This window comes from Rhinopithecus bieti, unplaced genomic scaffold (genome assembly GCF_001698545.2).
Source record: "Rhinopithecus bieti isolate Rb0 unplaced genomic scaffold, ASM169854v2 scaffold_7673, whole genome shotgun sequence".
Lineage (NCBI taxonomy): Eukaryota > Metazoa > Chordata > Mammalia > Primates > Cercopithecidae > Rhinopithecus > Rhinopithecus bieti.
The window spans coordinates 1649596-1662153 of NW_016806375.1; the positions used below are offsets into that span (position 1 = coordinate 1649596).

At 43.7% G+C, this 12558-nt stretch overlaps 1 protein-coding gene across 4 annotated transcripts in view; it reads right to left on the minus strand.

Annotated features, from left to right (window-relative positions):
- Positions 1 to 12558, minus strand: part of GALNT10 (polypeptide N-acetylgalactosaminyltransferase 10) — a 230559-nt gene that overhangs the window by 144119 nt on the left and 73882 nt on the right. Inside the window, exon 1 of one of the 4 annotated variants that reach the window (XM_017875710.1) lies at positions 6947 to 7072. The exons of the other annotated variants lie outside the window; for them this stretch is intronic. Within the exon in view, the coding sequence (XP_017731199.1) occupies positions 6947 to 7057 (111 nt within the window). The 5' untranslated portion in view covers positions 7058 to 7072. Of the gene's footprint in view, positions 1 to 6946; positions 7073 to 12558 lie in introns of those variants that run through there. 4 annotated transcript variants of the gene reach the window in all.

A 12558-nucleotide genomic window follows, 5' to 3' on the forward strand; every position in this document is an offset into this window, starting at 1 on the left:
TGAGACCTCATCTCTAAAAAAACAAAATAAAAAAAAAAATTGTCAAGGGTGGTGGCACATTCCTAGAGTCCCAGCTACTTAGGAGGATGAGCTGGGAGGATTGCTTGAGTCTAGGGGTTTGAGGCTGCAGTGAGTCACTGCACACACTGTGACACACAGTGTGTCATGTGACACAATGTCACTATACTCCAGTGGACAGAGTGAGACCTGGTCTCAAAAAAAAAAAAAAGAACTTTTATAATTCACCATTACTAGTCATTAGGGAAAGGCAAATCAAACTACACCATTAAGCTGGGTGGAGTGGATCATGCCTGTAATCCCAGCACTTTGGGAGGCTGAGGTGGGTGGATCACTTGAGGTCAGGGGTTCAAGACCAGCCTGGCCAACATGGTGAAACCCTGTCTGTACTAAAAATACAAAATTAGCTGGGCGTGGTGGTGCGTGCCTGTAATCCCAGCTACTTCGGAGGCTGAGGCAGGAGAATCACTTTAACCTAGGAGGCGGAGGTTGCGGTGAGCCGAGATCGCACCATTGCACTCCAGCGTGGGCAACAAGAGCAAAGCTCCATCTCAAAAAAAAAAAAACCCAAAAAGGCAAAAAAAAACAACAACAAAAAACCCTACCATTAAATATCATTTTACACCTACTAGGCTAGCTATAGTTTAAAAAGTGGAAAACAACAAGTGTTAGTGAGGATGTGGGTGGAGAAATTGAAACCTTTGTGCACTGCTGGTAAAAATGCAAAATGGTGCAGCTGCTGTTAAAAAGTTTTGTGGTTTCCAAAAGGTTAAATGTAGAACTACCATATAATCCAACAATTCCATTTTAGGTATGTATCTAAAAGAACTGAAAGCAGAGACTGGAACAGACATTCTTAGGCCAATATTCTTAATAGTCACATTACCACAATAGACAAAAGGTGGCAACAACTCAAGTGTCCATTAACAGATGAAGATGGAAACAAGATGTGACATATATATACAATGGAATATTATTAAGTCATAAAGAAGAATGGAATTTTGATATATACTACAACATGGATAGACCTTGACCATATTATGCTTAGTGAAACAAGCCTGACATAGAAGGTCATACATTGTATGATTCCACTTACATGAGGTACCTAGAATAGGCAAATTCATAAAGACAGAAAGTAGAATAGAGGTTACAGAGGAGTAAGAATGGGGATTATTGTTTACAGGGAGTTATTGTGGGGAATCATTAAAAAATTGGGTATAGATAGTGGTAATGGTTACATGGCATTGTGAACATATCTAATGCCACACAATTGTACACTTGTGAATGGTTAAAATGACAACTATTATATTCATTTTAGCACAATAAAAAAAATACCTCCCTTCTCCTCCCCTCTAAAAAAGCCAATTCTTCTCATTTTCAACTCTTACATATTCTAATATCCTTCTGGTGATTCAAATGTATATTAGCATATTAAAGGCTCTTTGAAGTCACACAGAAAAGAAAGCTGTCTAACTTTGTTTAATACAGCATTTCACAAGTTTATTTGACTAGAAGTCTCCCACCCTGACAACCACTCATCTACCCCCACTCACTAGACAATGATTAATACCCTAGGAAACTCACATACTTTTTTGATGGTTATAGGGATTGGGTTGATGAGGGAGAATACAACATGATTTCTCCTCTTGGCAACGTGCAATTCAGTTTTGTTTTGTTTTAAAAAAGCACATAGACATCAAACAACTACACCAAGATTTCAAACTGACATACTAACTTGGAAGGAGGGAAATGAAGTTTATGTTAACATTTTCCAAAGGAAAGTTTCAGTCAATTTCTGAAGCATCTGTCACCCATCTGTCCACTCACTCATCCATTCATCCATCTGTCCATTCATCTAATACATGTTTATTGTGCAACTACTATTTTTTGGCCTTACGTTAGGTACTCCAGGGAATATCATAAAGACAATGATTTATGTCTACGACATAGGCCATATTGGAGATCATTTCGTTTCAAAAACTGCTACTGGGACCTGGGAGAAGAACTACAAATTCTCAGGAGCCAGAAGAATGGTTCTGGGAACAGTTTTGCAGAGGGGCACTGGGGCTGGGTGTTGAAGGGTGAGTATATAATGAGTACCACATGAGTAAAGGTAATAAAGTTGCCCTGAAATACTCCTCTTTTGTCTTTCACTCACAAAGAAGACTGTAGACTATTTTATAAGCCTGGCTTCTCATAACTCTGGTTTATGAGTCACTGTACATTTTCCAAATGGTTTATCACATTTAGATTTCTCCAAAAGCCTGAGAAACAATGCATTTGAATTTCTTTCATTCTAGAGAGTTGAGGACGATTTCTCAGGATGACTACAGTAGATTGTGAAAGTGGTCTCAATCCTCCATCCCAGGCCCTTTGCAAAGTGATTGTGTAGCTCCTCCCATCAAGAGTGGAATCTCTTTCCCCACCTACTGAAGTTGGTCTGGCTCTGTGACTTGCTTTGGTCAAAAGAATGAGGCAGAAGTGACAGTGTGCCAGCTTGAGTCCAAGCTTCGAGAGACTTGTACTCTTTTGCACTTATTTCTTGTCCTTCTGCCTCCTCTATGAGAACAAATCCAGCCTAGTATGCTAGAGAGATGTTAGAGGCAAGCAGAAGATAAGACATGTGGAGAAGAACTGAGGTAATCCTAGACAGCTGACAGAGAGCCAAGCCCCAAGGATAGGAGAGAGCCCAGCCAAGTTCAGCAGAGCTGCCCAGCCCAGCCCCAGTTGACCAGAGATACATGAGTCAGCACAGCCAAGGCCAGAGAAACCACCTGACTGGTGTGTAGTCCTGTGAGCAACAATATATGGTTGTTGTTTGAGGCCACGGAGCTTTGGCGTAATTTGTTATACAGCATTGTTTATGGTAAGGAGGAATCAATCAAATGACCTTAGAGAGGATTCAGTTCCGTTCTGTGTTTGCATGCTAAGGTGCCAAAACAGAAATAGAACTGTTTGAATCTTGTCCTCCCACCTCATTTTTTAAGATCCAAATAACATCTATCTCCCAAGGCTCAGTTCAAACACCACATCTTCAAGAAGCCCTACTTCTATCCTCCTCCACTTACAAAATAATCTCCCTTCCACTGACCTCTCACTGCACTCTCTCTGCCTCTCTCTTTTTGAAAGTTAGCACTTAAAGTCTTAAACTATAGCCATTTATATACATGTTATTCCCTCTTACTGGACTCTAAACTAGTGTTTTTAAACTATCTGTAATGAAGAACCACTTCAATTTCTAATTCACTGTGAATGAAACCATCTGTGGTAGGCAGAATTCTAAGAATGACTTCCAATGACCTTCATCTTCCTATAATCCCCTCCCTTTTGAATGGAGATGGAACCTGTGAATATGATGAGATATCACTCCTGTGATTACTCATGTTATATGGCAAAATGGAGATTATCCAAGTCGACTTAACCTAATCACACACAAAAAGCTGAGCGCTCTCTCCATCTGGCGGTACAGAAGGAAGTCAAAGTGATTTGAAGAGAGAGAAGAATTAGATATGGCATTGCTGGTTTTGTAGATCAAGGGGGCCATGTATGGGTAGCCTCTAGGAACAGAGAGCAACCCCTAGCTTCCACAAAAACCAGGGGCCTCAACCCTGAACTGCAAAAAACTGAATTCTGCCAACACCCTGAATGAGTCTGGAAGTGGATTCTTCTCCAGAGCCTCCAGATAAGAGCCCAGCCTGGCTGAAATATTGATTTTGGCCTTGTCAGACCCTAAACAGAAACTCCAGTTTAGTCAGCTTAGTTAGACTCATGACCTGTAAAACTCTGAACTAATAAATTCATATTGTTTTAAGCCACTAAATTTGTAGTAACTGTTACACAGCAATGGGAGCATAATATACTTCTCAATAGTATGGCAGATTATATTTTCAAAAGCTAGCTGCAGTGAAATCTTCTGTCTCTCGTGCTCTTCTAGAACCTTTCCACAAGCTCACTGAGAGGTGGAATTTCCATACTCTGCCTTTGAACTTGGGCAAATCTTTGTGAATGCTTCAATCAATAGAGTTTGGCAGCAAAAATGCAATGTGACTTCTGATTTCTACATGACTAGATCATAAAAGTGCCAGGCACATTTTCCTTGTTCTCCTGGGACACTCATTCTTGGATCCCAGCCACCATGCTATGAAGAACCTCCCCTGTGGAGAGGTCGACAAGGAAAGGAACTGACAGCCAGCATCACTTTACCAGTCATGCGAATGAGCCATCTTGGAAGTGGATCCTCTGGCTCCTGCTGACCCACCTGGCAGGCGCTATGTGCAGCAGAGATAAAGTGTTCAGAAAGTCCTGCTCAAATTGTAGATTTGAACAAATGAATGACTGTTGTTCTTTTAAAGCCACTAAGTTTGGGAGCAATTTGTTAAGCACCAATAGTAACTGAAACAAGTATGCAGCTTGCGTCACATGCAATTCACCACACGAGCTTGACAGCATGTGAATTGCTCTATGTCTATTCAACAAGATGAGTCTACTGAGCATGCACCTGGCTGTCATGGCAATATCAAATTACAACAAAAGTCTCCGAACAACTATCCTCAATTCCCATATCTATCTCATTGTGAACTGGTGGCGGTCTGCAGACTACATTTTGAGAGGCATTGCTATAAAACATCTCTGGGCCAGACCCATTCTTATTCATCTCTGTATCCTCCCACATGCTTTTTAGAATTCCTGGAAACAGGAGCAACTCAGTAAATGTTTATGAACTGCACAGAAGACCCAAAGAAAGCTGAGGCTGGAAACTTAACTCATTCATTTTATAGACGGTGATGTGGTAGTCCAGAGAGGTGAAGGAATACACTCAGGGTCATGGAATGAGCCAGTGGCAGAACCAGGAGAAAGGCACAGAATTCCTGAAACTTTCCAATCCAGACTTTGGAAACCCAGCTGCTTATGTATGTTGTGAAGGGGGACTGGCCAGGTGTAAGGCCCTGCAGAAATATGATGGCTGGGGGAGAGGCAAGTGCATGCATGCCCATGGGAGGGGCAGCTGCTACCCCAGCTCCCGCCAACTGTTGCCAAGTGAGGGCCAGTGGAACTAGATGTTCATTTTTCAAAGGGAAGCTGGAAAATTCAGATTTCTAGGGGCTATTTCTTGATTTTTAGTTTGTTACATGAGATAAACACGTTTGCAGGCTAGATTTTATCTAGCAGGCCACCAATTTGCAACTCCTGAACTGGTTGAGCACCTCTAATTTACAGATAAGGAAAAATGAGGTCCTGAGAGGTTACAGGTTTCACCAAGAACATGTAGGAAGAGGTGGTAAGGCCATTTTCTGACTTGTCCAGGAATTTGGTGACGATGATGGTGACCCACATTTACTGAACTCCTATCATGAGCAAGGCAATATACCAGGCACTTAGACCTATAGTCTCATTTAATCTTTTCAACAGTTGTAGGAAGTAGGCACTAGTATTTCCCCTTTTTACAGACTCCAAGAAGCCAAGTAACTTGGCAAGATCATAGCATAAGTAAGCAGCAGGTCTGTGTTCATAAGCACGTTTTTACAAGGAGAATGGTTTTCTATCACCTTACACCATTTCAATGTCTCTTTAGCATCCTACCTATCAAAGCGCCCCAGGTTCAGTTTTGCCTAGAATTGTTGCAAAATCTACCTTCTAACATTGTCTATCATTTCAACCCAGAAATAACTCAGGGTTGACACGTTTCCTGTCCCCCAGAGTCTGAACGACATTCAGCCTGTACACAGCTCATCCTCCCCAACTGTTGACTCTCCAAAGGGCCAGGGTGTGTCTGCAGCTACTGCAGTGCAAGCAGCAGCTTAGGCTACAGGGTTTAGAATGTCCTAGATTTCTTTGCTAAATAGAAGGGAAGCATAGAATTGAAGGGGTGAAAGAGGCTCCAGAGAAATCATGTAAACCTATTATTTTCAAACCACATTCAATGGATATCTGGAGATGCAGCAACTGGGAGTTGGAGGGGGAGCCCGGCAAGAAGGGCCCCAATTTCTTCTTTGTGATACATTAATTAGGCTTTCAAATAAGATTATGTGAAAAGTGTTCCACTGCTTTAAAAAACAAGTTTGAAAACCAATGATCTAATCCAAACCCTTCACGGCATTTTAAAAATGCCAAACCCTATAATTTGATTTGCAATTATAAAAATAATAAAGGCACATGGTGAAAGATGTAGCCAAAAGGGTATAATGAAAAATAGAAATTTCTCCCTACTCCCAATGCTTACTCTCACCCCCTAGAGATAACCACTATTAACAGCTGCTTGTGTATCCCCTCCAGATTTTTTAATAAACAAACTGAGCCCCAGGGATTGGCTTGTCTGAGGTTATTTGGCCAGGCTCAGGGCTATTTACTGGACGTTATGCTCCTGGCAACCCTCTCTCCTTTTATAACTTACAAAAGTCTGAAATGTTTCCACAGGTTGCAAACTCTCTCCCCAGTCCACTTGCAGCATGAGAAACCATACATTATGCATCTGCTGGCCTCACTCCCTGAACAGGAAGCTTACATGTCTTTTTCATGTGACCTTATTTCTCCATGATCTTTGCTTCATATGGTGGAGAAACCACCAGAATCAGGTTCTCCATGCTGGCCAGAGTTCAAGCCAGGAGCAGCAGCTATAAAACTGCATGCTCAGCAAGTGATCTGGGCCACTGGACAGCAACTCAGGCTTGAACCAAATTCCTGCAAGGGGCCACACCTCCATACCTGTTGCCTCAGAAGATCCTCCTCCAACAGCTTAGGTTCTTCTGAGTGCAGTGTTAGCCTCTCCACTCCTCTGCTGGCCCTCAGGCCACTCTCTCCCTATTCCCAATCTTCCTGCCCGCCTTCTGGGCCTCAGCTGACTCCTCTCCCTCAGCATTCCCCATCTGCAGCCCCCTTTCCTAACCACCAGAAACTGCAGATTCGTCTCCAGGCTGAGCCCATTTCCTACCTGGTAGTCTAGAGTACACAATTCAAGGTTGCAATGAGCTATGATCCGGCCACTGCATTCCAGCTTGGGTGACAGAGTGAGACCCTGTCTGTAAAAAAACAGAGTACACATAAGACAGAGCACTCTGAGCCTCTTTCTCCCATACAGAAGACCTGAAATGCTAACACTTATTGGACTCTCTATGTTCCAGGCTCTGTGCTAGGCAATTTCAAGTCCTTATCTTCACCACAACCCTAGAGGGTGGCACTATTATTATCATTCCTATTTTATAGATGCGGAAACTGACATGGAACTGGTAGCTGGGATAGGAACATGGAGCTGGCTAACACAAGGTTCAGGAGGGATTTGTTCAAGTTCCTGATGCAGGTGAATGGCGCTGACCCCAGGCCTCTGATGTCTGCCCACTCCACTCCACTCCACTGCCCACATGGTGTTCCTGGAGGGACAAAACACCCACAAGTAACCCTGGCTGACTGTTACCAATTCCCCTCCCCCGTTATCCAACAGCCTACTTCCTTCTCGAGGTTCTTGAAGAGGACCCTGAGCCTAAAAGAAGGCCGTAGATCTGGGAAGAAATTAATCCCACATTACTTGTCAGCAGTGGCACAGACTCCCTGCCGTTGCCTAGGTTACCTGACTGGAGTTTAAGCCACTACCAAAAACCCCCCTATTTACCTTAATTAATCAGATTGGCATGACTCCCTCGGGAGGGGTGCTGAGACCTCCCTGTGCCCCTGGGATAAGTGAGGAAGTTGGGGAGCACTTCTTGGCGAAATGACCTAAGAACTGCAAGGAGGCAGCCCTGGAGGCCAGGGCGGGTAGGAACAGTAACAGAGGGGCCGCCTGCACCAGGTGGGACAGAAGAGGCTCATTCCCAAGGGTGTTTACTTGCCAGGAAATTTCAACTATCACTCAGAAGGCAAAAATATACTGCCAGGCAAAGCATAATTATAAGTTGTATTATTCGAGCTATTCATAAGGAAGGCATGAGACCTGAGAAAATAGCTGTCTCATACGTGAAGGGCCTCATTTCATTTTGCATGCTTTAAAAAATCATGCAGGAAGGAGGCAGAGCAGCAGCCGGGGGTAGGGAGAAAAGCTTTCCTCTGCATACTGCAGAAGGCTTATTTTCTAAGAAATACTCTATTGGATGACCTGAACCTCAGCGTGGACTCCACCTGCATTTCTGGCTTTCGACTCTTTCCTTTCTAGGTATGCATTTTAGTTTCCTGAAGGAGTCACAGATGACTGGACATGTGGCACCCACTGGGACACTGTCTAAAACATGTCAAGGCTCAAAAGACGCAAGACTTACAGACATAATGACTTCTGCTTCCTCACCAGATAGAAATGAACACATAATGAGAAGGACAGACAGACACACACTCCCACACAACCCCTTGGACTTAGAAAGCTTGAATGCAGCAAAATCATCTAAAAGAGGCTTTGGCTCTATTATTTTTATTTTATTTACTTATTTGTTGAGGCGGAGTTTTGTCCTTGTTGCCCAGGCTGGAGTACAATGGCACAATCTCGGCTCACTGCAACCTCTGCCTCCGGAGTTCAAGCGATTTTCCTATCTCAGCCTCCTGAGTGGCTGAGATTACAGGCGCATGCCACCACGCTGGCTAATTTTTGTATTCTTAGTAGAAATGGGGTTTTATCATATTGGTCAGGCTGGTCTTGAACTCAGGTGATCTGCCTGCCTCAGCCCCCCAAAGTGCTGGGATTACAGCCTCATTTATAGGACTCAAATATCTGTCCAGGCTATTGTTTCTTTGGACATATTACTTGTCCACTTTACCCTTTTTAAGGCATGCAGTGAGCCACACAAGCAAATGAATCTCGACTGGCCACTTGGTGTCCCAATTTTTTTTTTTTTTTTTTTTTTTTTTTTTTTTTGAGACAGAATCTCGCTCTGTCACCCAGACTGGAGTGCAGTGGTGTGATCTCGGCTCACTGCAACCTCTGCCTTCCAGGTTCAAGTGATTCTCCTGCCTCAGCCTCCTGAGTAGCTGGGACTACAGGTGTGCACCACCACTCCCAGCTAATTTTTATATGTTTAGTAGAGATGGGTTTTCGCCATGTTGGCCAGACTGGTCTTGAATGCCTGACCTCAGATGATCCGCCCACTTCAGCCCCCCTAAGTTTTAGGATTACAGACATGAGCCACTGTGCCCAGTCAGGAGTTCCAATTTCACAAGTGACCCTGAACATGGTGTGTAATGACCAGGCCTCAGTCTCCTCATCTGGAGAAGGAGGATAACAGCTGCCCAGGATACTTCATCCAGCTGACTGAAGGATCAAACGGCAACATGCGTAGAAAAGTGTTTTGTAACGTGAAGGACCATGCGCTTGGAAGTGCTCATCATCGTCATCAAATATGTCCTAAAAGTTGAGACCTCCTTCATCCCCACTAGGAGCCTCAGCCAAGCCACTTGGCTTTGAAGGTCAGTCTGGCCTTTGATAAGAGAAAGAGTAAGACCTCTGGACCTGAGGTTGTGGGGTTCAGTATCCCTGTTTGGGTCAGACTACCTGGACTTGTTCCACTAGCTTCAGTGCCCAGATTCTTTCCTTCTTCCTTCAGACAAGGTCCCACCTCTCACCTTGGTGTCACTGTGGGCTTCCCCTTGGTCTTCTGACTCAAGAGCCCAGTCCCTCCTACCCTCTGCCAGTCCAGCCCCTAGTTCCCTTCCCAAGGATGTCCCAGACTCTCTAATGTCCTGTCTGCTTCAACTATGCCAGGCTCCCTCCGCTGACACTATTCTCTGTCCACCAGCCTCTATCCACACAATGGTAGAGGCCTGAAGGCAACCTTGCTTGGGTTGTGGAAGCCGACCTAGTTCAGTAGGCCTGCCAAGTCCACTGGCCCCAGCCACGTCCAGCTGGGCCCGGCTCTGGTTCTGACAGTCTCACATTTCTGAAATATGTCAGGGCTCAAAGGACACAGCATTTATAGATATATTGAGCCAGGCTGCTTTTAGTGTCCTTCTGATACCACATGGAGGAGGAAGCACATCACAATAGACTAAGTGGTTCTAGTATATTACAGATTCTGCTTTCAGAACACCAAATGGATCAATAGGACTTCTTTGTGTGTATTTTTAAAAATTATGTATTCAATCAATAATGTTGGGATGTAGTAGAAAATTCTTGGAAAGGAACAATAACAGCTAGCATTTATTAAGCTTAATACTTTTTAGCAGCACCTGTGCACTTTGGGAGGCTGAGGTGGGTAGATCACAAGGTCAGGAGATGGAGACCATCATGGTCAACATGGTGAAACCCTGTCTCTACTAAAATCCAAAAAATTAGCCGGGTATGGTGGCAAGCACCTGTAGTTCCAGCTACTCAGGAGGCTGAGGCAGGGGAATCGCTTGAACCTGGGAGGTGGAGACTGCACTGAGCTGAGATGGTGCCACTGAACTCCAGCCTGATGACAGAACAAGACTCTGTCTCAAAAAATATATAATAATTTTTAAGACCCTGCTTAAACTCCTCCAACGGTTTCCCATTGCTCTTAAGATGAAACCAAACTCCTTTCCAGGCTTAGAAGGTTCTACTCGGCCTGACCTCTACCCACCTCTCCAGCCCATCCCGTGTCATGCTCCCATGGCCTCAGAACTCCAGTGACTTCTGTAAGTTCCTCAAATGCACCTCACTTTTGCCTATCGCAGGGCCTTTGCACATGCTGTTTCCTCTATCTCAAACACTCTTCATACTCTGTTACCACTCCACCAAATTCACTTCACATTTCAGTTCAGATGTCATTTCTTCTAAGAATTCTTCCCAGACCTTTTAAGTCCAAGCCTCTGGCAAGCACAGTATGGTCCTTTCCTTCAGAGCACTAAGTCAGCAGACTTTTATTTAGAGTGATTGTTACACGACTGCATGTCTGTGTCTGGACTATAAGCTCTAGAAGAGCAGGGCAGTGTCTGTGTGGCTCACCATACACCCCGCTTACTAACACTTCGCACTGTACCAGACACATAGAGGTGCTCAGTAAATGTTAGCTGAAGAAACTGAATGAATGGATGAATGGATGTCTACTATGTGCTGGTTCCTGGAATAATTCCTTCTCAATGCACTAGCTCATTTTACCCTGAAAACAACTCCATGAGGTGGGTATAGTTATCCCCAAGGCTACAGACAGTAGCTAGGATTTTACAAGTATTAAGTAACTTGCTCAACGCCACATAGATGTAGCAAGTGATAAAGTTAGGATTTGAACCCAGGTCGGCCTGACTCTAATGCTTGCAGCTCTTTACTCTGTAAAACCTGACCCCAGCCAAGCAGTAGAGGAACATTTATTTTTCCCTTTTGTTCTAGAGTACAAACTATGCCAGAGGGGTGAGCAGAGAGGAAGGGAGAGGTTTTTTCCCTCTTCCACACACCTGGATTTGAGCCACAATGAGATGAGGGCATCTCGGATTCTTTATATTTTCCAAAATAAATTCTATTTTTTAAGTAGAGATGGGGGTCTCACTATGTTGCCCAGGCTGGTCTTGAACTCTTGGCCTCAAGCAATCCTCTCGCCTTGGCCTCCCAAAGTGGTGGGATTACAGGCATCAGCCACTGCGCCTGGCTCCAAAGTGAATTTAAATATTAATAAGTTCCCTGGAAACTTCTTGAGAATTCCATTTCCTCTTCCTTTTCTCTTATGGGGTACTCTTAAGACCTAAGCCAGAGTATAATTTAAACTTTATTGAATGAGAAATAAATTCAGGGTTGGTCTGTTATACCACCTAACATTACCAATAAGAATGCAAGTCCAAAGTTACACACCAACACACTTCCTTGAATAGATTTTTCTGAATGAGATTTAATATTCTTTTGCCACCTTTATGAACTTGAGGATATCCTAAATTGTTACTCAAATGTGCACACTGTTTATCCAGACCTGTCTGCTCTATTGTCTCCTCCCCTCGAATGTTGTCATCTGGGACTCCTTAACTCTAATGTGATGTTTAGTCTGGGTGAGAGGCTGAAAGTACAGCTACCTCTCTGGTAAGGAGTTGCTTGGATGCTGTTTGGTTGAGTCTCTTTAGCCAACCCAGGGAGTGTGACTTTGTATGGTGGACTCATAGGAGTCTGAAGCTCCATGAGTGGGTTGACCCTCTAACACTGTGTTATTCAGTGAACTTCAGTGTCAATGGACTGTGCTGTGCCCAGTATTTGAAATGACATCATGGGTGAACTCCTCACGGCTAGGGACTTGCTCCTTTACAAGGTGCTTGGCTAACTTTGTTTTGGTGATGGAGTCTGCTAATTGCATGTACCATCTGACCTTGCTAATAACTGCTCAAGCTGCAAACCTGCTTCTAAAGTCACTATGTTATAAGCAATTATTTGGCTCTGTGCAAAAATGTTAATTTCATGCTTTGTAAACACATCTCTTGTAAAAGACCAACCTGCTCATAAAATTTGCTTTTGACATTCCCAAGATAATCTTCAGGGGAAAGGAAAAAAGGGGGTATCCTGTTAATCAGTTTCTACAACCTTCTTTTCTTGAAACTTTTTTTTTTTTTTTAAATGACAAACGAGAGGTGTCAACATCAAGGTTCACTGAGGAGGCAGAAAAATACCCAAAGTGAAGGCTGGCATCTAAGGAT